Below are 27,884 nucleotides of genomic sequence, written 5' to 3'. Positions count from 1 at the left end.
GTCTCCATCATATTTATATTTTATTATGTATTATATTTTTTGTATAGCTTTATATCGCATTGTTTTAACTGTGTTTTTATTGTAAACCGCCCAGAGTCCCTCCTCGGGGGGAGATGCGCAGTGATAAATTTGATTAATAAATAAATAAATATTTCTCTAACTGTATCTGAATCTACTCTGGGGTCCCTCAGTAAATTTCCTGTAGGCAGAAAAATACTACCCTAAAATTATGTGTACTGAGTTTCTTGTAAAAACCATAGCTTTTTGTCATAATTGGGCAAAGTTTAATCATATATAGCCTGACTTAACAGTACAAAGAAACCTCAAAAACAACATTGCTGTTACCACTGCTACCACAGACAATTCTTCATCTAAAAGGGTAGTTTTTCTCACCTTTCTCTCTCTTCCCCCGTTTCATCTAAGACCCATGCATAAGCAAATGATGCTTTTCCAGCTTTCTTTGATTCTTGCTCATATTTGTGCATAGTTCGCTTGTTCACATTACCCAGAAGGTACAACAAATGACCCATTAAAGTACTTTTTCCTGCATCAACATGTCCTAAAAAGAAAGAGCACATTATTATCACTGATTAATCTATTTTAGAAGACATTCTGCAGCTGAAGTAAGGAACTATAGATCTATTTTCATTTTCCCACCAAAATAAATGTACCTATTACTACAAGGTTAAGCAAATGCTTTCCTCCTTGTCTCTTCTCCAACTCAGCTTTTACATCTAATTGTTGTTTGGCTTTTCCAGATTTTTTCACAGGAGTTGGTACCACTGATGGGTCTTCTGATGCTTGAATGGTCTGGGATGGAAAAGTTGATTTAGGTAGTATCTCAGCTATCCCCATATTTGCAATGGCATCACCAGCAGGGAATCCTTTTTGTGGCATGAAGTTATTATGTCCATTCTCTTCCACATTTGCACCACTGAAAGCAGAAAATGAATCTGAGAATACGTATTTCAAAAGAATACAGAACAAATAAAGTAATCTATATATGGTATTTACAATCTCAGAACGAAGAAAAAATTAGAACAGACAGTGATTTAGCTATAACCATTTGATGAGCTCTTCTCTATATGGGACCGTAATAAAGAAATATTACCCTTTTACTTTACTAAGCTTCTGATAAGATGCAGAATTATGTGGGTGTTTTTCCCTAATCGCATCACAGAAGCATTCAGGTAGCTTACAAAATTATTATATTTCAACCATGCTAAGTTATTATTTGACAAACTTCCTCCTCCATTCACCCACTGAGTTGCTTATCTTGAGATGTAGTCTTGGAAAAGATAAATGACACGTCATGGATTAGTTATGTTGCTGTAATGACTTATAAAGAGCTGCTTCTGAAGGGACAAGATACAATGTCCAGCCCACATGGAGTTCTCATCCATCTCAACCAGACATTTCCAAGGTGTGACAAGGGGCAATTCTAAAATGCATTGTTGTTTCAAACTTGAAATAGCAGTGTACTTATATGATGGAACTCTTTAGAAAAAATGGTGTGTTATGGTGGAATTATAATAAGGTAGCACATTTATAATTATAAATTTGGAAGCCAAAACAAAGGCAGAAATATAAAAACTCGTATCAATCTGCTTTAATAGGAATGGTTTTACTTCTGTCTTATATTGTTATTAAAGTCCCTTAGTCAAGGCCTTAAATTTATGAAACAAGATAGCATATTCAGGATTTTTTAACCTCTGTGGCACAAATAATCTATGTTAAATTAGCCTACTTATATGTTCTGGCTCAAGAACATGAATTTAAATACCTATGGAATAACTAAGCTTCACCTAATCCTGTATTCTTTCCAAGAATGTAGAGAACCAAAGGATCAGGCAAGTTCCCAGCAGGGGAAAATGGTATTTCTTCTACTCACCACTGTGTTGCAGCATCAAATACTAGTATAAACATGAAATGGTGGTGGTGCCTTTGTGGAGCAGGAACCCATTTATACCCAGACCTATAGTAGGAACTAGCAATTGGTGGCATTTTGTTCACATATGATACATTAAGAAACCCTGAATATTGAATTCCTCAGGAGTCTTTTTCCTTCCTTAATGTTTCTACCCTGTTGTTTGTGTCAGCAAGACCTCTGTCTCATATCTTAAAATTTTCTTATATACTCAGTTTTCCTTCCTCCTGTACTACTTGCTGGCATCAATCATAAGGAGAGGTCTTGTGCTGGTCTATGGATTAGAAATTCCTCTCCACTAAAATTTTGTCTTGCCCTCATGATGAGCTTTAATTTAAGCTTACATTTAACTAATATATGTAACTGTCTATCAGTTACAAGACAGTAAAGACTGGACATGTACAGAACAGAACAGGCAGTTTGTAGGCAGGCTATGTCCAGCCAAACCTACGTTAGGACTGAGAGGAAAGGGTGGGAAGATAGAGAGACCAGCTATTTAGGTAAGGTGTAGCTGAATACAAGTACAGCACAGGCAGTGGTGGCATGAAACTAAAGGGAAGGGAAAGAAAGAAGCAAGAAGATCTGAGAAGGGGCAGATGCACAGGCCACATGGAGGAGGAGAGGAGAAAGGGGTGAGGTGCACCAGCCCTGCCCTACTCATTCCATTAGACTCCTTCATATTCATTTTAGTTAATATCTGGAACAACCAAAATGTTCCAGGATTCTATTCAACTACACTACAGCCCTGCCTGAAACAGTCCAGCTGAACTTTCAAGCCACAATGTCCTTGACCAATGCCCAGAAAAAAACGTATTTTTCCATTTGTAAACACACCCCTACTAGAGACTCATAACGCACAACTTATCAGTCAAATTCTTAGACAACATACTACATGTAGATGGAATGGTCATTTGGAAAAGAAAATACATAGTAAATAAGATGTAGTAAACTAGATACAGGTCCATCAGTCAAGAGATCAGCCAGTAGGTAAGCATACAGAGAACTCACACTGTACAACATGGTATAGCACATGGGCCTTCTAAAGAATGACCCAAATGTCTTCCCTCTCTTTTCTGAATGACTGCATTTCACAGAAATTACCATGCCAAGAATTTAATTTGCAATGCTTTGATCTGAATTCACCCCAGAAAAATCTGGCAATCTATGGAAAAGGTATTTTAAAATGACATTGTTCTACCTACACTATGCAGAGTGAAAGGGGTTTTTTAAAATCACAAATGCAAGATGCCTTTTTATGTAAGCAATTAAGAGTGAAACAAGAAGCCATGCTACTTATGCATGGCATACATAGGAGTAAATCTTTTTTAAAAAGAGCAAAACAAAAGTCTTAATAGAGGTTCACTGTTCTGAAGGTAGAACTAGTAGAAATGTATCTTGAGGGCAGTTTATACTTACCATGGGACTTCAAAGCCAGTAGCTTGCTTCTTTCCAGACACAGTCATTTTGGTAACTTTTGGCACAATGTCAGAATCTATTCTAGTGGCTTGAGAATCCCTCACTTTTCCTAGCAGAATGAGAGAAAAAAAAACATAATAGAGTAAGCTGACTAGATATCTAGAATAGCCTGCACCAAAGGTTGACAACAAATAATAAAAAAATAGTTTCTTAAAATTTTAGAACAGGAAAAAAAAATGAAAACCTAAAGTTAACATATAGCATTCTAAGTACATGCTTTCTAATTTAAGATCTGATTATTTATTGCATTAAATAAGTTGTATACTAAAAAGGTCCCTCCCATCCCCAACTCCAATTATTTTTCAGATAATTGCAATGTCTTGGTTTTCTTTTTGACTCAATATTGTCCAAAATAAATAACATCTATTTCTATAGTTATCTAAAGGCCTTTTCCAGATAGCCTAATTTATATATACTCCTTTAAATCATACTATTATTGTTGTTGTGTGTTTTTTTTGCTCATTAGTGTACTGTGCAAAGCCACAGGAAAAAAATACGGTTTAGTTCTGGCAACAAACCATAATTTAGAACATTTTCTCACTGAAAAAAATTTGGCTTATTTTAATCACAAGTTATCATTTTGTCTGAACCCAGAATCCTGTCTTATTCCTGGACTTTGTACCACATGCATTTCTTTTGCATCATAGTAGAAGTTAGAAAAAGCAAAAATCACCTAAACAAGCTACAATTACTTTGCTCATCTTGGGCCTTTTGATAAGCTATGTATAAAACAAATCCTGATTTAGTATTATGTGCAAACATAGCATACACACACACACACACACACACACACAAGAAATAAGACACTTTTCAAACATTTCTTTTTGTGGGCCTTTGGCTCTGCTCATTTCCTCTGTAATAACCCAAATCTTATGTGCCCATTGTGTGATCATGTTGACATTTATTCTATTTTTGGTTATAATTTTTGAAATGCAAATACCATGATAGATTTTATTATTATAAAGGGAACAATCAACCAGTTTTTTCAAGTCAATTTCTATTATGGAAATGGGCAAAACTTCTTAGTGGGAATATACTGAAGTTTTAGTAGTTAGCTCAGCTTGTGAATGGAGTTCCCTACAACCTTCATGTTATTTCAGCCTACATATTTATCCAGATTAAAAAACAAATCCCTACATTCTAAAGCTTTGGAAATAATGTTCAAAACAAATGTTTATTTGACAAATTTGTGAAATTTATTCTAGGCACAAAATGTGGATCTCCTTGATTAATTCGATTTGTCTATGCCATTACAATCCTGAGAATTTTTAAAAATCTTTTCCATCCATATTTTTTGACCCTCCTATTTAACCTGAGCTGTAGGTTATACCATATTTCAACACTACAGAAGATTTAGCATTGAACAAGATGCACCAACAAGAGGGATCCCTCCCACCTATTGTCCTATACTGCCTTCTAGATTATGTTGCTAACAGTGAACTGGACTCATAATCAATGTGTCTGACTAGAAAGAGACTGTCAGTGTTATACTAACCACTCAAAAATGTTCAGCTCTTTGCAGATTATTTCTGAATAACTTTCCAAGCAAGAACAATGAGTTATTTAGAAAAAGGTTATTTCCTAAACAGATATCATACAAGGGGGTTTCCAAGTAAAAGCCCTGTTCGCTTTCAATTACTGTTTCTTTACAAAGCTCATATACTGTTCTATTTTGTTAAAATGAGCTGTTCAGTGCCCTAAACTTTTACAACTCCATAGTAACTATCCAGGCAGTCACTTGGCAGCAATTAACAGCCAAAATGACTAAGAGCCATTTGGATCTGCTAGCAGGCAAGAGGACATCTTAACATTTTATATGGGCTCCAAATAGTGAGAATTTACTGTTTTAAAAGACTTCAAAATAGAACTGATCTTTCAGTTTAGCATAAATGCCAAGAAAACCATCTTAAGAGGAAATATCATCCTGTGGAACACACCTAAGAAAAATATAAATTCTTCTAGAAATAATTACTTTAAATGTTTCTGTTTTGGCAATAAATGTGCTAACTGGAAATAGAAGAGTACTTAAGAGATATGAAAAATGCACTCACTACAAAACATAGTTAGAAGAGATAACACTGTCCTGCTTACAGGAAAAAAAAGAGGAACAGTAATAACCTAAAATGAGATATTCATAGAATCATAGAGGTGGGTGGAATGTTAGAGGTCATCTAGCCTGATCAAGTGTAAGACCTGTTAAAGTATTTTGGACAGATGGCTATCTAACTTCCATTTGAAGTCTTCCAGTGAAGTGAAACACACCACTGCTTGAGGCAAATTACTCCACTAGTTAACAGCTCTTACCATCAGGAAATTCATCATAATATCAAACTGAATCTATTTCCCTGTAGTTTCAACCCATTGGATTTTGTCATATGCACCAGGGCAACAGAGAACAAGTGCCACACTCCCCTATATGACAACCCTTAGGTATCTAAAGATTGCTATCATATCTCGCCCAGTCTTCTCTTCTACAAACTAAACAAGTCCATTTAATCAACCCTCATGTTTCCAAACCTCTTGCTATCTTAACAGTCGATGTATCAATGTGGTGCCCAGAACTGGACACAGTATAATTCCACGTGAGATAATTACTCCCTGTGATCAGGACACTATGATCCTTTTAATATACCCCAAAGTAGCACTGCCCTTTTAACAACTGCATCATATTCCTGGTTCATATTTAACTTGTGTTCAACAACTGCATCCAAATTCTTTCACAAGTACTACTGCCAAATTAAGTCTCTCCTGTTCAATACATGTGACTTTAATTTTTCTTACCCAGATGTAGAAGCTTACATTTCTCTCTGTTAAATTTTATTCTGTTCAGGAATATTTTTATCCTGTTTAGGTCTGTTTAGATCTTTCTGAATCTCCTTCTTCTCTTCTAAAATATCAGTCACTTATGTGTCATCTGCCAATTTGAAAATCATCCCCTCAACCCTTTCACTCAGATCATTAATAAAATGTTGAAGAGCACAGGGTCCAGCATGAAATCCTGTGACACTTCATCAATACTACTCTCCAATACTACCAGTAACTCTGTCAAAAAAGGAGATAAGGTTAGTGTGGCATGACTTGTTTGTGGCAAACTATGCTGACTCTTGTTAGTTGGCGCATTCCTTCCAAGTACTCACAAATAATTCAGTTTAATAATCCATTCAGATGATAAACAATTCTGTAATTTCCTGGGTCCTCCTACCTCCCCTTTTTGAAGAAAGGAACATGCTCTCCTCCAGTCTTGTGGTACCTCTCACCAGTTCCATTGTTGCCTATAGCTAAAATCAAGGGTTTTCTAACCTGGTTTATGAGATTTTTATTCTTCTTAAATGTACACTTTACTAACCAAGTTAATAAATAATAAATAAAATACGAAAAATCAAAATTGGAACAAGAAAGTGAATAGCTAAATGTTCCCCAAGTTATCAGCCCTTCATTAATATGATGATTCAGGAAAAAGAAAGCATTACAGGAATTTTCCAAGTATCTTAACAGGATCAAAGCTCTGTGCAATGTAAAATGAGTTCAGTTCAAGTTCACTTTAAATATTTTTAAAAGCAATCTTTTGGGGAGAATAACTTGTGCATTAAACGTATTTGTTCTGTACACTTCCACAGCATATAGGTCTCACCTTCTGAAATAACCTCAAGTGTCTGTGACGTTTTCTTACGCATCAAAACTTGCTAAATGACTCCAATGCTTGTTTCTTTAGGAATTATAGAAAATATTCTGGGATTTTATGTAGAGGTTCCTGACCATAAATACACATTATAATAAGTACTTAATACTGGCTGGACCTAACATTTCCCCAGGACCTAATTAACCTAAACTGAGAGTTTATATACTCCAAGTTAATGTTCAACAATAGAATTTCTGTTGAGTGTCTGGTTCATTATGAGTATGTAAAACTGAAAGTATAACGGATACTTTTACTACAATTTATTCATGTTTCCAGAAATGACATATTATCTGGCACTAAAACTAACATTATGATACCAGAGGATGGTGCTATTGTTTTAAGTTCTATTTTCTTAAAAGTAGATTGTCAAGTTCTAACATAATAACCATATATTATTTTATCTCAGATTATAAAACTAGATCTAAGGTTTTTGATAGTAAGCTTTAATAAATAAATGCTACTTATCTTATGCTATTATACTGGATGAGACTTCTTTACACATACAAATGATAGTTCAGACAAACCTGTTCAAAATAAAATTTGCTCAGAATGCACACACCTTTCAAGTGTACAAAACAAAACAAAACAAAACCCCAGATGATCAGTTGCACCTACTGAAACATAAAATAGCAAAGTAACTATTTAATAAAACGCCATCCACAGGAGGAATGCATTTGTTTGGGAATGAAGAAATGAGCCAGCAGTTTGAAATGTTCAAATAAAAAAAAATACTTTTAATAGTACTATACTAAAAACTAGAAGATAACACTTCTATTTTGGCAAGTATATTATGGATATGAAACTTGATAATCCTTTGTTTCTGAACTCCATGATAAACTTTTTACACACATACATATAAGCCAGAAATTAAAGGCGGAACAAAATGTAGTTTACACCAATACTATTCAGTCTATCATTTCCCATCTTCCTGTCCTTGCTTCCAGCATGAACATATGCTGGCTGCTAGTCTTTTGTTCTTTAACTGCCCTTTCCTTTTTAACAGGACTATTAGATCTGGGCTTCAAAATAACAAATGACCTTTGAGAGACAGAGAAGAAATCAAGAAGACACTAATTCTTGGTTGCCATTTAGCAGTTGTCTGGATTTTTGCAGCCAAGATCTGGTATCCCTATTTTTTGAGAATCTCAAAAGCTCCATCCATCCACAAATTTCTTGATCTTCCCCTTTCAATCCATTCATTCCTCCTTAATATTCGTTCTGCAATTAGTTGTAGAGAATGACCCTTACTCATTCTCTACAACCAAACCATCCCCCATTGGGGGAGAGGGGCGGTAATATAAATCTAATAATAATAATAATTATTATTATTATTATTCTTTTGTATTGGCACTAATTTTGTTAATTCAAACCACATTCATTCATTACCTATTTATTTCTGACTCTCTCTCTCTCCCTTTACTGCACAAATTTCTTAAATAATTCATTCCCACTGCATTCAATCATTTAGATTTCTCCTGACATACCCATCTCTCACTTCATAAAGCAAAGTGGGCAGCAGCATTATCTAATACAGTCATTTTTGCTTCTTTCAAAAACATACATTCTTTGCAAATGACAATATGCTACCTTTCTAGCAGCATTTGTTAATCCTAAAACTTTTCTATCCATGTTCACATCTTTCGTAAATATTCTAGCAAAGTATGTTAATTCATGTACAGTATTTGCTCTTATTTTTTGTGATGCAGGCATAATTTTCCACTCACTTTCTCTTTCAGCTGCAGTTACCTTGATCTTCTGAGACATTAATTATCAGATCTAAACTCCTTGTTGCATTATATAATATTTACTGCAAATGATTCAAAATCTCAGCCAACAACACAGCAACACCTGCATACAAACGCATTCACATCGCCAACTAACATACCTCTAATGTCACCACAGGCATTCATTATACATTTAGGCATGTATATATAAAAGGAACCTCACACATCATTGTCTTATGTACTGCTTGGTGTCGTTTCCATGCATGCTTGACATTCATCCACTCTTAGCACATTCAACAAATAATCTTCAGTTCCATATAATGCAAAATATTTGATTCAACATTCAAAACATTCAGTAATTCAAACTTACTCATTTTATCATATATTTTGCCTAACTCAAATAAAATACAATAAATTGTCTTTCATGTATTCATACATTTCTTAATGACCTTCTAAGATCAAAACTTTGGCCTGTACACCAGCTTCTAACATGAAACTGCACTGTACTTCTCAAATTTTGCTCATTAGCACCTCTCATATACTTTCACAGAAAAAAATAGAAAAATTGTCCCAAACACAATTAAAAAACTAAATTTTATGTAGGTTTTGCATTCAATCTGGTTACCTTTCCCTCTATATAAAGAATAACAGCATCCTTCCAATTGTCAGGCACTGCTGCAGTTTTTGCACAATGTTAAACATGTTACACAGCTGCTCCATATGCAAACATCATCCAACATTTCTCCAGTTACACTGTATACATTCGTTACCATATTATTTTCAACATTCTCATGCATTTATGATTTCCTTTTCTTTGGATATTAATATAATTTAAATTATAAAGCATTCATTTCACTATTCTTCATCGTATCACTCTCATTTTTTCCTTTTTTAATTGGTGCAGAAATATAGTATCTATAAGCAGACAAAGGAATTGCCAAGATTGTAGTTAGTGCTCAGTGTTATCTTTGATTAAAAATTAACCATAAAAAACACTGTTGCATTTAGGTACATTAAATTGTTTTAACAATGTAAGAAAGAATTCAAATCTCTGAGCTAAGTGCTAAAATCTCCACTATTTGTTTAAAATACAAAAGAGAAAGAGAAAAAAAACTACTAAAAATGTGATTGTCTGATTGATTGCCTTCCAGTCAGTGTTGACTCCTGCAGACTGCCTGGACAAGCCCTTGCAGGTTTTTTGGCAAGATTTCAGAAGTGGTTTGCCACTGCCTGCAATATTCAGACATCTGAAAAAAAATCTATCTATCTATCTATCTATCTCTATATATCTATCTCTTTATCTATATCTGGATGGATGTATATGTACATTTGTCTCTTTTCAATTCTTCAGTTAGATTTTTCCCCTTAAAGCCATACTCTAGATACTTATATTTGCCTTGCTGCATAATATGTAAGGGACCCAATCTTGCTCAACTTTCGTTAGATTTCTCTTGTGAATATATGCTGTTAATTTTGCCATTACTGCATATTCTCCAAGTTTAAATTCCCAGTCAGATATCTTTGGTAAAATATTTCTTTTCCAATATTGTGCTAAATTTATCCTTGCTGCCATAAACTTGCAAATCTTTGAAATATTCCTTCCAGCACTCACTCTAGTTTCATCCCAAATCATGTTATCACTTTTATTTTTAATTTACTCATTCTGCTGTTTAGTCTTCTTCATCCACTTCGAAAACAATTTTTTTATTTCCATTAAATTGCTCTGCCTTTTCACTGCCTCTTTTGATCTTAAATGCTTCCTGCTCTCTTGGTTTACAACTGTACTTTTTCTTTTCTATTTGAAATATTTTCTCTATATATACATTTTACAATATATTTCCATTATCTTCATGTTTTTGCAACATTTTCTTATATACATTTTTCTCATGAACCTCTTTTATTTCATCATTTCACCAAGCATCCTCTTTTTATACTTTCCATTAGTGTGACCCTCTTTACAAATGAATAATCTTACAAAGATTGATAAATTACAAATTTTGGAATAGTGAATTGGAATCTCCAATTCGAACAAGTCAATAATCTCAGGTTTAAAAAAAAATATGTATGCTTCTTGTGATTTTAGGATTAAACTAATTCATCAATAAAAAAAATTAAGTTTATTGGTGGATGCTCAAAAAGCATTGGTTATCGATCTTTCTATACTGGAGATGCAATACTGTACATTCAAGAGTACATTAACAAACATGATTTGATCATGCCTGTTAGTTATTCCTTATTGACTGAATACCCTTAATACGGTCAATAAGGTTTTAGTAAAAATTGGATTTAAACATATTAGTGTGTCATTAAATTCTTCTCGAAAAATTTAGAATTTATCTATTTATGAAGAATTTTGGATCTGCTGTGATTAGACTATTATAAAAAAAGATTAAGTATTCTTGGAATGATATTTCCATGCCAGATATAAAAGGACGGCTTAATGAAATGTGTACATGCTGTTAGCCTTTGAGTCTATTGCCACAATGGAAGAACAAGACAATTACGATTTCATGTGGACAAAGTTTTGTTGTTTAATTGAGCTTTATTACTTTTAATGATATATGTGTTCACTGTATTACATTTAGTTACTATACTTTTTTCTTTTTTGTACTTTGCATATTTGTTCCTTTTTTCTTGCATTATAATAAAGAAAAAATTTAAAACCTGCCCACTTTTATGGCACCTTTTCAGAGCAATTACTAAGACTTACCTCTCTCATTTATTCTTGGCTCAAACGTTTTTTCTGTACTCACTTGCCTAGTTCCTACCCATCCATCCCATCCATTCATGTTCCCTAATAGGCTAAGTTATTACTGGAGTCATGCGATAATTAAATTAAATTAAATTAAAAAGTAAATTTAAAAGTAAATTTAAAATTAAATTAAATTAAGTTAAATTACTTCAGGGTGGTTTCATTCAGAACATTCTTCATTTTTTTCCCCCCAAAATGCAGAATTGTTTCACATTCACTATTCACCGGAGCATAACAAGCAACTATCACCAACCTATGCCTATTAACCATTCAGGAATCTAGATGACACCAGTTTATTCATACATTTAGCCCTTTCATTCATAATTAAACACACACTTTCATTTCCATGCATGTATTTATTAATTTTTCCTATAGTCCTAGGAAATAAAGAGTGGCAAATAGGTATTATCATTGTGTCTCCACATTCTCTGAAGCAGTTTTCTAATTACAACCAAATCACTGCATAGTCCTGTTAAATATGAATAGATCAAGTACCTCAACCTGTTTAGAGATAAATATATATGGCTTCACAAACCAGCCATATAACTCCTCTATCTAGCAACAGCCCCTAACTATAGTTTACATTTCAATTTTTGGAAATACAACTTCCCCTCATTTACAATAAAAACTGTTACTAGTTCAAATACATGGTCCAACAACCATTTGTTTGATTCTTTCCTAAAAGATTCAGAATGTCCTTAGGGCAATCTCTGGGCTTTACATGTCTGGAGACTCTCCTTCATTCTATATAACAATGCAATCTGGCACAGACATGGCTTGAAGAACAGCTACACTGTTATTTTTCAATCCTTATTTTCTGGGATTTTAACCAGCTTTCCTGATTAAGAGTTCCTGGAAACACTAGAGTACTTAAAAGCTATCGACTTTATGAACTATTCTTCTTATGGATAAGAAAACTACTATTGTTCTGTATATAAAATGTAGTACATCTTTTAAGATTTGGCAGAAAACATTGACTACAGCATTTAGGTACTTGAAACCTGATCCTTAAAATATTTAATCCAAACTATTTGTCCCTTCCATATATCTGATGAAACCTGAAAACACTGGCCAGAACAAATATGGGTCAAAATCTCAAGACAAATGCTTGTTGATTATTTCATTCAGTCTCTAGATAAGATCATCTTACAAACATGTTCCCTTGGGGAAAAAAAAAAGCACAAGTGTATTTATTCGGAAAAACATATCCACTGTTGCAGGGCTAAATATCAGGAAAGGTATCATACTAGCCCTTTTGTTTAAGTGTTCCAAAGTCTTTGATCAAGCTTTGAGGGGCTATCATAACAATTAATTGCATTTCCAGTGCAAAAATGAGTAGTTTCACACGACTTTATATAGGACTGTACTGATGCTTCATTTTGGTGCTATCGATAGTACAAACCTATCGTTGCCCTTCAAGAGCAGAACTAAGCAAAAAAAATGGAACATGGGAAAGAAAGAAATGTTGGCACCCAACTTAAGGTACATGATTCGACTGTGATAAAACAGTGGCCCCCCAAAAAAGTTTTAAAAACAAAAATATAGATTTCTCTTGCATCAAATAGCTAGTTCTTTTCCGTACTGGCATTAGCTCTTCTAAGGCTGGGTATACGCAACGTATTAAGTCGTAATAATTTTATTTGTCTTAAGAGATGAACCCAGACATTATGAACTATAAACCATGATTTAAGGCTTAGCATTATTCATGAATAAACCACTTTGCCTGGTTCAGCAAACTACAATTGAAGCATACTATAGCTTACTGTGATATATGAACAGCTCAACAGAGATTTCTTCCTGATCTACAGAGAGTACTCATTTAACGATGGTTCAGAGATACGACAGGGCTAAAAAGTTACTTATGACCCATCCTTGAAGTTATGACTGTTGTACCTCACTGCAGTCACATGATCGCAATTTGGGCGCTTAGCAACTGGCTCCTTTTTTATGGCCAGTTGCAGCATCCTATGGTCACATGATTGTGATTTGCAACCTTCCCAGCCAACAAGCCAAATCAATAGGGAACCACTGATTCACTCAACGACTGCAGTGATTCGCTTGATAACCACGGTAAAAATGGTAATAAAATCAGGTCTGGTCATGTGATGCCTCACTTAACAACTGCATCACTTAGCGACCAAAATTCCAGTCCCAATTGTCATTAAGCAAAGACTACCTGTATATAGCCTCATAAAAAACTGAAGAGGAACCTTCAAGTACAAAGCTATACTGAGCCATAGCTAATATTCGCAGCTGTTCTAACATAGATGATAAAATTGTTCAGATTTGCATGGAGCTGGACACCAACTGGAGCTGTCTTATGGAGGTGTCCAAGTCTATGTCTTGTGAGGTTAGCTGGGAGGTTAGTTTGGTTAGTCTGAGGCCCTTGGGAAGTGGACCGGGTTCTCTGTGAGATTAACTCCACTAGCTGTGGTCTAGATCCCTATCCTTCCTGGTTGATGAAATAGGGAGGAAAAAGGGGCTGGGTCAGGATGGTTAAGAAGATGGTTCAGCCTGTTTTGAAGGAAACAGTGGTTCACCCCCTCCTCAGAAAAGCCATCTATTGATATAGCAATCTTTTTTTTTTTTATCAGCTTGTCCCCAATCCAAACCATTTGTCATGAGTAAGGATGGCGAGCAGGGGGCTCCCTTCCAGACTGTTAAGTGCATGCGTAGCACTGAGGAATTGGTGAGCCATTCCAAGAGGCACAGATTGGGACCGCCTTAACCTGCGGGGTTTATATGGATGGGTTTTTCCCACGCTTGTTCAGTTTGTTAGGATTACTGTTATGTATTAGCAAATAAACATTAGAGAACAGTTCCCTGTCTCAGAGTGTTTCCTGGGAGTCAGGACATCATTTTAGAGGAGGTTGTTGAGATGGTGGTAGATTTGCAGTTACAGATAACCCTACAAGAAAACTATCTTGATCCTTTTCATTCCAGTTTCAAGACTGCACATAACACTTAACCACACTGACCACTGTGGACATGAGGTGGGATCAGGATACAGGTAGTGTGACTCTCCTGGTGCTGCTAGTTCTCAATAGCTTTTTATATTATCAATCGTGGTATCTACTGAACTGCCTCCCAGGCCTGGGTATGGGAAGCCCTCTTTTTCATTGGTTCTCATCCTTCCTAAAGGGGAGGTTCCAATTAATAAGTGGGGAGGAACAGTCATGTCTTTTGGTCCTCTGATACAGCTTTCAGTGCTCTTGCCCCTATTTAACATTATTGCTATTGGGGGAGGTCATTTACCAGCATGGTCTTAGATATTATAGGATATGCAGATGATAACCAGCTACACATCTTGACCCAGGCTGAACAGGAGGTATGGTAGAAGTCTTATCCTGGTGGCTGTAGGCTGTTAGGGTCTGGATGGAGAAGTAGAAGCACAGACTTAATTCCAGCAAAACGTAGTGGGTACAGAAACCCAATCCAGGGATATTCCATCTTTGTTGTGGATGGGACTACACTTTCTCATGCACAACTAACTCATAAGCTTGGAGTGCTTTTGGATTCACAGGTCCTGGTTAAAGAGCAGATGCTTGTGCAGCCAAGAGGACTTTTGCACAGACATGACTCGGTGCTTGCACAGGGGACCTTTCATCTTGTGCACCAGCTACGATCATTCTTGGATTGGAGCACCCTGCTCAGTCACTCATGCCTTAATCACCTCCCATTTAGATTACTGTAATTTATTCTACATGGGGGTGTCCTTGAAGATCATCCAAAACCTTCAACTATGCAGTATAAAGCTGTTAGTATAGTGATGGGAGTGCCAAAGCTCCCCCATTTAATGTCCTACTTTGAATGCTGCACAGTTTGTCGATCAGCTTCTGGGTGCAATTCAAGGTACAGGTTATCATTTTTAAAGCCCTTAAGGGCTTAGGACCTGGACATTTTCAGAACCCCTGACCCCGGTGGCTTCTGTAAGTTCAACAACTGCTCCAGATCTGTTCTCTCTGAGACTGTCATCCATATAGACCAAGGAGTTGAGTTTTTTTCATTTGCAGCCTTTTTCTTTGGAACAGTTTACCTCCAAAGACCACAATAGCCTTAACTCAGTTCAGTTTTAGGAAAGCCATAAAAACTTGGCTTTTAAAAAGAACTGTGGGAGAGGAACTAGTATGAGCTGGGAGCCCTCACCCTGGGCTGTCTTTAGATGTTTATTGCTCTTCAGTTACCATAGTTTTCTTTGTAATTTTACTTGTTACTGGTAGTTGTTCTTTTGTAATATTGTTTTACAGTTTTGGTCTTCTTAATGAAAGAAGGGAACATAAACTGCTCAGAATCCCCCTGGCTTGGAACATCATATAAACCTCAATAAGTAAATACGTACATGCATAAGTAAAGCATTTATTCTGAATATTTTGGCATTTCTTTTGGAAAAAGTTACATTTGACAAATTTTAAAGCTGTTTCCAGGGTTAAAAAAGAAATACAGAAAGCTATAAAGGTTTATCTGGAGCAAAAAGGGTAACAATCCAGTATGAATATAAAATCTTATAAAAGTAACAGTGTTTTGCATTATCAAATATCTAATCTTATTATGGAAATATGAGTTATAACTCACAAGATTTTTACTGTATGTGTTTGTGGGATCCCCTTATCAGATAGACATTATTTTTATGCTTTGGGACTTCCAAATACTTACACAAGCCTTGAGGTGGAACAACCATCAAAAAATAATTTTTGTATCACAGTAAAATTATCTTACCTTGAACATACTTTTTTTTAAAAATGTAAATTATTGGTGGTTACACATATCAAAGAAATCCATTATCACTTTTGTAAGCAGTATTCTTCCAAAACACCCTATGCTGGCTTTAAGACTGCAAATCAAACATCTTAGGGAAAAGATCTTGGAGTGTCATTTTTTCCAGTGTAGGTGTATACAAACTGAATTTTATTTTTTTAAACGTTTCTCACTGCTTCTGACATAAGCCACTTCCTTTCAGAAGCCCACACACAGCTGTATCAGACAGATTCTGTGACTTGCAAGATGTCCCAAGAGACATTTTTGCACAGACGTTCTGTTTAATACTCCACGTTATTATTGTTCTGAATAATGAAAAATGAATAAGCTGTTTCAATATTTACATGTCTTCTAATTACATTATTTTAAATGAGGACTTTTTTTATTTGCAACTATTTTTATGATCCATAATAAATCTTAAACAGAAAAAAAGATTTTTGAATACTAAAACTAAGATGTTAGCACCACTTGTTCACGCTAAGTAGAGTTGTATCTTCTCTTAACTCTACACTCATAAGGAATAATAATAAAATAATCCACTGCAAAGCAATCCAAATCTTCAACAAAAAAGTCACCCCATTATCAATTATACAGACCAGATAGATTTACATAACTTTTCTTACTCTGAATTATTATTATTTTGCATAGTCAGGGTTTGCTGGTCATACTAGAACAGGTCACAGAAATCTGAACCTAACATTCAATTGTATTTTTGATTCCTACAGTTTCAATAGATTTTGTGCACACCCTTTCAAGCATATTGTTGTACCCATTAGAACTAGAGTTTGCCAAGAACAGTAGGACATATACCATCATAAGCAGAATGTTCATAATTGTGTATGAACAGCACAATATTTATTTATAAGATTTATATAGCTGCCCATCTTATGTAACATGACCCTTAGGCAGATCACAACAGTAATAAAATAGAAATAAAAGAATAAAAACAATTAAAAAGCATAAAAAGCAACAAAAACAGAACATACCTGACACCCCAAACCCAGCACATACAGCATGAACGTATGTATCAACTGTAGAGCTTCCCTAGAAATCTGCAATGAGATGTTGCTTGTGCAGAGGTTTTTCTCTACATTTAGCCACATAAATAATAGAGATTTAAAAATGGGACCAGACAGATTGCTTGATACCAAGGTCAAGAAAGCATACCTGTTCCCCAATATGTATATGAAATAACCAGTAAAGACATATGGGCATGATAGTTTAGGATTAGAAATACAATTTCATATCTCACACTAGAATTTCCATTAAGCTTTCAGGCATGAGTTAGGCACATTGCAAGTGCATGATTATTTAATTTTGCAAAAGAGAAAAATGTAAAATGTTATTAAGAAAGAGTTAACTACTATGATCTCCCAGCAGTATCCTTGATTCAAAGAAAAACTTAGTGAAGCTATATTTGACCTATAGACAGGAAGGAAAGCATCTCTTTAGATGTTTTTCCTGAGAGTAGAATGTCATGAATATCTTTGCAACTCCTCTGTCATTTTCTGCCCTTTGTATATTGAAATCCTATATATCATTTCCTCCTCAAAAATCATAGTAACAGAAAGCCATAAGACTCTGAACACGTTTGTAAAGACTGAATCTAAGATTTTTAAAAATCAGCTTTTTAGTAGCAGTATTCAGTTTTGATATAGCTCTTAGCAAGAATTAAGGAATTGTAAAATATTTATCTACTTGTGAAAAAATGAAGTGATCAACTACTATTGTTCATTAATTTACTAGAATTCTGCATATTTAGTTATTCCTATATAAAAAATTAGTCTACCCCTAACTGGAACACTGAATAATTTGTCTAAGGAAATAACTGCTACGAAATGAGTAGATGTTGATCAGAGTCCTGTTCAACTGGACCAACAAATAAGCCTCAACAAATCTGTATTTCAGATTTCCCCTACTCCCCAACTAAAAAAAGAAATTTAAACATAAATTAGGATACATAAGAAAAAATATCAAGAGTATACTATATACCCCAAAGATTTTAACAATTTCCTCTTCTACCACGCTCGCTCCTAATAATCTTCCTCCTAAAAAGGACAGGGGTGCTAGCTCATTCCCAGCATCAATTACACATAATAAAGTGCATTATATTAATGGAATTTCAATCAAACAGCTACTTGGGGTATCCAAAGAATACACAAAAGAATAGTGTGAGCTCATTGATTAAGCCTTAATTTTTATTATGAATACAATTCATAAAGAAAGTTACAAGCCAATTTTACTTTAAAACACTGGATGCATAAAACAACTGATGCTGACTTCACAAAACTTTTAATATTTTTAGCTCATTTTATATACCCAAAATAAGCATCCAAATTTTGGTTAGAGGATTATTTCAATAATTTTATGTTTCAAAAATATACACGGCAAGTAAATTGTACTGCATATACCTACACAAAGAACAGTCTGGCTTTAAAACATTAAAATATGAATAAAATGTGAATGCACAATCCATGTTTGACTCCTCCAGAGATGCAACTTTATCCCACACTTCTTAAACACAAATTGCAGCTTGATCATTATCTACAACAGGAAGCCAGTATCCACTACACATACAACAATCTACCTATCCTTCAATCCTACAGAGTGCTGCTCTATAAATCAGTATTTCTCTGGGCTATCTTTAAATTGCAGGTTTAAGTACTGGAGAATAAATGGATAAATACTGTAGCTCACTAAGCAGAGATATGGCACAGTAAACTCATGGCCAGTGTGGTATAATGGGTCTCTGCATCCTGTTTGCCAGGAGAGAGAAAAATAATGTATTAAAGAGCAACAATCCCCACAAAAAGAGTATATTCAGAGCATGTGAAGAATATTTAACATCAGAAATATTTTCAAAACTGAATATTGATTAAAACTTTCTAGGATGCAAATACAATCATAAGATTAAGAAAATAAAATGTCATCTTTGGACAGATGTGTTCTTATCTAAATATATACATCTATATCATATTTTAAAAATCATCACAATATTTTGTTTATATATACAATATAGCTGTTCCATAATCCGTTTGGATAAATATACAACATATTAAAACAATTGTGCAGTTTATCACTTATTTGAATTAATAAGTGTACAGCTGCCTAACTATATCTCTCAGAGAGATCTTTTCCTTACTTTCTCATCTATTCATAGTTTCTCTATGGGAAATAGAGAAAAGTCCTAAGTTTACAAAGATTGGGAGACCTGAATTTTGTAAGATTACATGGAAGAATTGTAAGAATATTTATCAAAAGTGAAAGAAAGAAAAAACATTTCATGGAGCAGAAAATTATGGAAAAGACATTTTCATTCTCTTAAAAATGTATAAACACTGATACTTAACAACTTGCCTGAATTGCAACAAATAAATTCATTTTGACATACAATGGAATGGACTTTCTATTTTCACATGACCTTCCTTTCTTTTAAAACATGTATTACATCATCTCCGTCACACACACACATACACACATATATAACAACTGTCTGTTAAATAAGTGTAATAATATTCAGCTAAGCTATTTAGTGAATATAAAGAAATATTTTTTCCAAAAAAAAAATCAATGACATGTAAGGAGATTTTGAACAAAAATGCATTTCCCCTCCTGTCTTTCTACCACATTCCACAATCTCTTCTGAAGAGTCCCCAGCCGTTCTGATAAAGCTGATGACTGAGTTTCATTTATTAAAATGACATGGGAAACTATTGGTAGAAGTTCTTTAATTCTTTTGCTCACTGCACAAAGGAAGAAGTGAAGGAGCTGGGTGCACCAGTAAGTTAAAAAAAAATCTTATCCTGTCAAGATCCAAATGTCCAAATACGGCCATATTAAGCAAAATTAGGTAGTCACTAAGTTTAACTAGATGGAGAACAAATATCTTTATTAATCAATACAGAAACACAATGCTTTTATTAGTTTCAACTCTTTTTAAAGAACCACTTCATTTATTTATTTTTAATGATGCATCTAAAATGTTTAGAATGCACCTTTAATATTTTTAAATATAAGCATATAAACAAGTAAGAAATGCACACTCCAGAAAAACAGAATTGGCAGCAGTGCCTACCATGTACACCTACTCTGGCAAAAAAAGACATGTTACTTCATTACATGAAAGAATCAAGAAAAATAATCCTAAAAAATTGTAATGCCCAGTGATGCACATACAACCAACAAGTTGATATCATGGATCTGTTTCTTCTGCCCTTCCCCCCAATGCTCTCTTTCCCCACCAAAAATGGTTGGGTGACCTATCATACACCTTATGCGGTAGGGGAATTTCCAGATTGGATCACTTTGTACAATCAGTACAAGATTCTCAAATCAAGTCTGAGGAAATCCACCTTCCCTCTGTAATCCTCATAAAACAGTCAACAATGTTCAACTGGTCCCACTGAATAGGATTCTCGGTGGAAAGCAGATTAATCATACAAACTTCCCTTCCACTCTTACATGGTTAGATATAGCCTAAGCTGTGTGAAGGGAAAAAAAAGTTTACTGCCCTTTAGTATTTACTTACAGGGTTTGCTTTTAAATAAGTAAAACTGGTCCCATTATGGTTTATAAATTGTTTACTACTATGCCCAATAGTGTTTATACACCATTAGAGAGTGTTCATACTTCTTTTCCAAGAAGTATGACAAAAAGATGGAAGAAAGGTCTGATTCATAATATGATTTGTTTTTTATTGACTTATATGCATATCCTTAAAAAACAAAATAAAAATGCAGCAGACAGGTTTGGATTTCATGTTAAAACTAAAATAAACAAACCATATTATAGTTCAGTCATAAGAATTAATAGGTAAAAAGAAGGTAGTAAGGGAAAGAGAAACATGCCTAAAAGTATTTAAAGTAGTGGCATATCAAATATTAAAAACAAAATCGCTTTATGGTGAATTAATTTGTAGCACTATATATATTTTCAAGAATTTGTTCCACAATGTAATTTTTTAAACATGAAATCATAGTATTAATATTCTTTTTTAGAACTTGCACATATTTTCTCCAAAAAAACCAAAATCAATTCAGTAAGCAATAAAACAATAACAAGGCTAGAATCCAGCGCATCTTTTAAAAACTTTACTAAAAGTTGAACTAACCAATATAAACTGAAATTTACTTTGCATTTACAAAATCTATTCCAATTTGCAATCCAAAATCATCTTGTATAAAACAGTTTAAACTTTAGAAACAATCAAAATTAACATTAGTTCACTGCACTATTATCTAGCAAATGCCTTCTTTTGACCTGATTTTACAATGTCATCAGGAGATGGTGATTTGAAATCAAATGGCGTGATTGCCATTAAAGGTCTAATTTCATTAATTTTTGCTTCTTGTATTTGCCTGCTGTATAAAAAAGCCTTATGAATATTAACACTTTGATGTTTACATTTCTTTGAAGGGTAATGAAGACATAAGGTTATAGCAAAAGCAGAGGGTCTTGCACATAAAGCTTTTGTCCATGAAATGGCGCCTTTTAAAATAGGTGACCTCGCTTTTTTTTTGCTTTTCTTGCTTCCTTTAGTTACAAACATTTGTTGCCCCTGATTTGAAAATAAAGCTTTAGTTTCTGGAAGCATTGTATCTAACTGTATTTCTACAGGTTCTGGAGATAAAACTGATTTTCTAATAAGAACACTTAGATCAATATCTGAATTTACAACTGAAGGTTGCACCTTTTTAGCTAAATGAAACTCCGAATGGCTGTTTATTATTTCAGGGCTGTCCACTGCAATAGATTTTGCAATTAAATCTGAAAGTGATAAACTCTCAAGCTCTTTTACTGGAGATGACTTAGAGTGTGTCAAGGAAGATAAGGATCCTGAGAGATCTGTCATGCCAGATGATACTGGAAGTTGATTGGCTAGTTGAGACAATGGTGAATGTCCTAATTCCATATCTGTGAAGCCTGCTGATGGAAAATTGCAAAGGTTATGCAAAGAACAAGGCTTGCTTGAATTGCGTCCTTGGTGTTCCTGCAGGAGATCAGCCAGTGATGGACTTTCAGACCCTGAAAATGCTAAGCTACTAACCTTTGAAGAATTGCTACTGCGCTCTTGGAAGCCATCCTTGGTTTTGCTTTCAAACGAATCAGTCATTTTATTAGATGTATTACTTATATTATCTAGCCTTAAATTATCAAAATAGCTATCCAAGCAGCTTTTGGGTCCATGATCAGATTTTTTCTGTAGCATGATTAATGAACTAGCTTCTGCATCTGATGAATCACCTGTTTCATGAAGCATAAGCATGTCCTTTAAGTCCTTAACTTCCTTAAATTCAGGCCAACTCCAAGAAGCTTTTTCTGATAGTTTTTCTTTAAGCGATTCAGTCCCTGAATTAAAGCAAGCATCATATTCAATGCAAGATTCCCTACTTATAGTGCTATTGCTGTCAGCTTGTGGGAGAGTGTCACACTTGATGAATTGTTTAGTGCTATCAATGAATGATAAAGGAAGAGTTTCCAAGGATTTACACGAAGATGCTAAAGTTTTCTTTTTGGCAGAAGTTTTCCAACGTTTAGATCTCAAGAGAATTTTATCACTTGGAACTGAAGTATTGTAAGTGGATTCAACATTGACAATTGGGCCATTAAAACTAAAGGAGGAACCAGTGGAATCAGAAATGTTTTCAACCAAGTTACTCAAGTGATTAATATTAGAAAATATTTCTGAACAAAATAAGCCTTACCTTACAACAGCCAATAATTCCAAGACAGATGCAAGGTCGCGGTAAAGACAGTTTCAATTTGCAAGCAGGAAAGGCAACAGCAAAATCAAGAAAAAAACATGAAAGGCATTTAATTAACAAACATTATTGAAACTGTATTTAGAGTAATATGTTATATGCTCATGAATTCAGCTTCACATGTATGTTCAATTTAACTAAAACTGCTATTGGAGTTAAAGTAATTTAATACAATATATAGTTTGTCTCCAAATTGTATCTACAGGATGCACTACTTATCTTTGTAAGACTAAGATTTAATTGAATCTTAAGCAGCATTTTTGTGTTACATTTATATGTACTATTTAGCTACTCAATTTATAGAAAAGTGGTATTTTTTTAGACAGCCAGTTTAGAGTAGTGGCTAAAGGGACTTGGCTAGAAACTGGAAGACAGTGAGTTCTAGTCCTGCTTTAGGCACAAAGCCACTTAGGTGACACTGAGCCAGTCACTCTCTCTTAGCCTTAGGAAGAAGGTAAGGGCAAAGCGCTTCTGAAAATGTTGCCAAGAAAAATGCCTGGACTTGCCCATGTAATGACCAGGAGTCAAGACTGACTAGAAAGCACACACACACACACAAAAGTGCTCTTTTTAACACTTTGCAACATGTAATTCTGCAAATATAAATATAAACATACCTTTAGTTGGCTTTCCTACAATCACATTATCCTCATTCTTGGTCTTTGTATTTTGCTTATTGTCTTGTGCAAGGATAGAATCCAAAGCTTGCTGTATATCAAATTTACTTTGGAGTACTGCTTCCACCAGCGTTTTTTCTGGCACTGAATCTCCCAGTACTTCTCTCATATGGTCAAGACATGCATTAAGTTGAGCTTTTAAAAATGGAATAAAATAATGAATTATTAAGAGAACTGCAGACAAGATCATATAAATAGCTGAAAACCAATATTCTAATTTCCCTTAAGTGAATCACCATGATCTTCATCCAAGAAGAAAAATATGTATTTCCTTGCCTTTCAAGATATATTATTTATTAAACTTATATTGCCAACCAGGATTGTGCAGCATTTCAGACTGGAAGGCAAAAGGGTGCTTCAGAGCAAGCATGGGCACACATGTAGCACCTAGATTGAACTTATTATTCAATGTCTTTTTAAAACACTTTTCACTATTGTAAAAATACATTACAGGAATAAATTGAAATAAGGGCAAATCTGAAGATCAATGTATTAGTCAACGTATTTGAAAGAGAGGCACCAAGTAGAGTAATTGAATTTCATTTATTACCATAGCTATAATATTTTGCTTATCTCAATTTGGTGCAGTGGTTAAGGTGCTGCCCTAGAAACCAAGAGACTGTGATTCTAGGCCTCCCTTAGGCATGAAGGGGGGCTGGGTAACTTTGGGCCAGTCACTCTCTCTCAGTCTAACCTGTTGTGGGGAAAACAGGAGGCAGGAGTATTAACTATGTTCACTGCCATGATTTGACCAAATATATAAAATTAATTAATTAATTAATTAATTGCAAGATAAAAATCATCGTCACCATCACCATCCCAGTGGTTTTGAGTTTTAGGATCTCCTGGTTCTGGGGACCTTCCATCCCTTGTTCTGGATGGGGTAGCACTGCCCCAGACAGAACCAGTGCACATCTTGGGGGGCCTCCTGGGCTCGCATCTCTGGTTCAAAGAGCAAATGGAAGCCATGGCCAGGAGCACCTTTGCACAGCTACATATTGTGCACCAATTGCACCTGTTCCTGAACCGGGAGCCCTGCTAACAGTCACTCATGCTTTGGCCATCTCCTAACAGGATCACTGCAATGCGGTCTACACGGTGCTGCCCTTGAAAGTATTTGGATGCTTCAGCTTGTGCAAAATGCAGTGGTGTGGACAGTTATGAGTGCCTGTCGTTGTGGCATCCCTGCTATGCAAGCCGCACTGGCTGCCAATGTGCTTCTTGTTTTAATTCAAGGTGCTGGTAGTCACCTTTAAAACCCTTCATGGCTTGGGGCTGGATTACTTGTATCTACCCATCCTGTTAGATCCAGAAGGAGAGGCATGCTTCAGGTCCCATCCATCAGGGTGTGTCATCTGACAGGACTCATGAAAAGAACTTTTTCTGTCATGGTGCTCACCCTCTGGAGTATCATTCACCTGGAGATGAGACTCACCCCAACCCTTCTGACCTTTTGCAAGGCCTTGAAGACCTGATTTTGACATCAAGCCTAGGGTGCTGGAGATGTGGGACTGCCCATTGGATGGCTATATTAATTGTTGTAATAGGTTGGTTTCTGGCTATTTTTGTTATTTATAATTTTGTTATATAGTTTTTATCCTGTTTTTAAGTATTGTTAGCTGCCCAGAGTCATGTTTTTTTAAGATGGGAGGCCATATAAATTTAATAAATAAATAAATCCTGCTTGGTATGTTTGATTTCATAGTGCTCTGCAAGTTCTTGTTTTATAAATATAGGGAAATACTTAGCATGTCTAGTGGCCTAAGAAGCATGCTAATACAGTATGAATAACTTTATTGATTAGTCAAATGATCATATCAGAAAGTTGGGCATCAGCCACCATAAGATATAAAATATAAAATATGATACCACAAAACAGCTAAAATACAGTAAAATTAACTAAAATATACTGTGGTGAGATAAAATAGAATAAAATAAAGTGGGGTAAAATAGAGATAAAATTGTAAGATAAAAATGCAAGATGTGATAAAACAAGTGATAAAATACAGAAACAATGTGAGTTTAAATGAATTCATCACCTTTACATGCCACCCCAACGCATTCTATAAATTGTGTTCTTAGTTGGACAGCCCTAACTATAAACTTAACAGTTCTATTGACCACATATGTATTTGTGCCCTGGAGGAAGTAACATAGTCTTTTGTTACGATCCCAGTATGTGGTTCTGTCAATTAATGTCTGAAGGTACTGAGCCCTTGCTGGGGCATATAGTTGGCAGTTAAATAGGGCATGTGCAATGTCTTCTACTTCAGGTGCTCCACAAACACATGTCCTCTCAAGGTAAGGCACTTGGTGGAATCATCCGTATTTGACCATAGAATCTAGCTGCTCAAATCTTGCTCTAGTAAGAGCTATCCTATGGTATTGAGTCAGACCCATTGTCAGGTACTTTTCTATTTGAAAGGACAGTTTATTCTTGGCCAGCCATTTCAATGACCTATTGTGTGCAAGTGACTCAATGTCTGTCTGGGCATTAACATCCAAGACTCTTTGTTTGAATATTGCCTTGGCCTGGTCTGTGGCTGAAAGTAAGTATTGTGATGAAAAGCCGAGGAATGTGATAGTTTGGAGGAGTTGGTTAATCCATGTGGAGGGCTGAGGTGTGACCATCTGTTCTTCAAGGCACATTTTTGGTAGTCTATCATGTTTCATTGGGAGAATCCTCCACCAGTAGTTGAAGACTTTGGTTACTGATAGACTGTAAATGGAACAGGTGCCTGTTTCAGCTCTTACTGCTGCTGCAGGTGTATTCCTGTCGGTCCCCAGAATAATTCTTAAAAAGCATGCTTGATTTTGTTCAAGTAAGGAAGCCTTTGATAGGCCCCACAATTCAGTACCATATGTTAGCACGGGTACAACTTTTGCCTTGTGGACCTTCAGAATGGAGAGCAGAGAGCAAGGGTGGTTGTAACTAAGTAGTTTAATTAGTGTTTTAGAGCTTGCTGTGGCATTTGCAGAACTTTGCTTGTAATGATTAGCCCAAGGCCTTGTATCTGTAAAAACCACCCCTAGATATGAAAAAGAGTCTATTTGTTTTATAGGCCAATTGTATTTGGCCCGTCTTTTCCCAAAAACCACCACTTTGGATTTGGACTTGTTAATATTCAAAAATATTAATACATTAACACAGTAAAACTTGAACACCAATACTCCAACAGCATGGAACTACCAGTCCTTTTCTAGAAATCATAACTGGCAAATTCCTTAAATCATACATTTTCTAGAGTGAATCAGACTAACTTGTGAGTAATCTCTGAGTAATTCTCACTAGAAATTATTGAAATGATGTGATCTAATAAGTCAGATTAAAGGGAGCGATGCCAAGTCTCCTTCACCATCTGTCTTTCCATCTTCTACCATCATTCACTTAGTTTAAGAAGTTTTAAACAGATTTTAATTTGTTGTATCAGTTTTTCAAATGCAGATGTCAGCCAAGCACATCAGTTTATTCAAAACCAAGTATTTCTGTAAACCAGTAAATAGAGCACACAATGTATACACATCAAATAAATGTTAATATTATTTGTATAATACCTTTTTCGAGTCCAGTCAGCTGGTGACTGGAGATAAAATTGCTATGTTCTGAGTCTTCATAATCATATTCTTCTAATGGTTCTCCAGAAACTGAAGGATTCTCTCGTTTTGAATAAATAAACTGAGCAGCTAGAACAAATCAAGAATAGAACCAGGATCATCTGGTGAAATGTCCCCAACTGATTTGCCTTTCTAAACTTAAACTTTTAATATCTTTTAAACTTTTAGTATCTTTTCAAGAACTGCAAATATTTATTACCTATTCACAATAGATATTTCTGTAAATTTGATCCAAATTTCTATAGTTTTATTCTTGGCAACTTGTTTAATTTTGAGGCACATATAATTAGTTTGACTTTTAAATGTTTCATTTGAATTAAAACTATTAGAGATAATGATGAAAGATTATTTGTTCTTAGCAATAATCATGTAGCATTAATAATCATAAACCAGCCTTTCCCAACCTACTGCCCTCCAGGTATATTATATATGAAGTCTCATATATATTTCTAGGTAGTATAATTCCTTTTGCTCTGGCTGGAAGGATATGACAAAATAAATGGATGGCACTAGATTTG

General features: G+C 34.9%; 1 protein-coding gene across 3 annotated transcripts in view; it reads right to left on the bottom strand.

The window, feature by feature from the left end:
* HBS1L (HBS1 like translational GTPase) overlaps positions 1-27,884 on the bottom strand; it is a 49,780-nt gene that overhangs the window by 18,647 nt on the left and 3,249 nt on the right. The window contains exons 3-8 of one of the 3 annotated variants that reach the window (XM_063309707.1): positions 27,307-27,435; positions 23,692-23,886; positions 22,704-23,012; positions 3,344-3,452; positions 672-934; positions 394-559 (exon numbers count right to left, since the gene is read on the bottom strand). In XM_063309707.1, the coding sequence (XP_063165777.1) occupies positions 394-559; positions 672-934; positions 3,344-3,452; positions 22,704-23,012; positions 23,692-23,886; positions 27,307-27,435 (1,171 nt within the window). Of the gene's footprint in view, positions 1-393; positions 560-671; positions 935-3,343; positions 3,453-22,556; positions 22,683-22,703; positions 23,013-23,691; positions 23,887-27,306; positions 27,436-27,884 lie in introns of those variants that run through there. The other 2 variants (XM_063309726.1, XM_063309716.1) reach the window with 2 other exon arrangements.

Source organism: Candoia aspera, chromosome 1, assembly GCF_035149785.1.
Source record: "Candoia aspera isolate rCanAsp1 chromosome 1, rCanAsp1.hap2, whole genome shotgun sequence".
Classification (NCBI taxonomy): domain Eukaryota; kingdom Metazoa; phylum Chordata; class Lepidosauria; order Squamata; family Boidae; genus Candoia; species Candoia aspera.
Note: the sequence above shows the minus strand (reverse complement) of the source record. Positions and strands in the feature narration are given on the sequence as shown.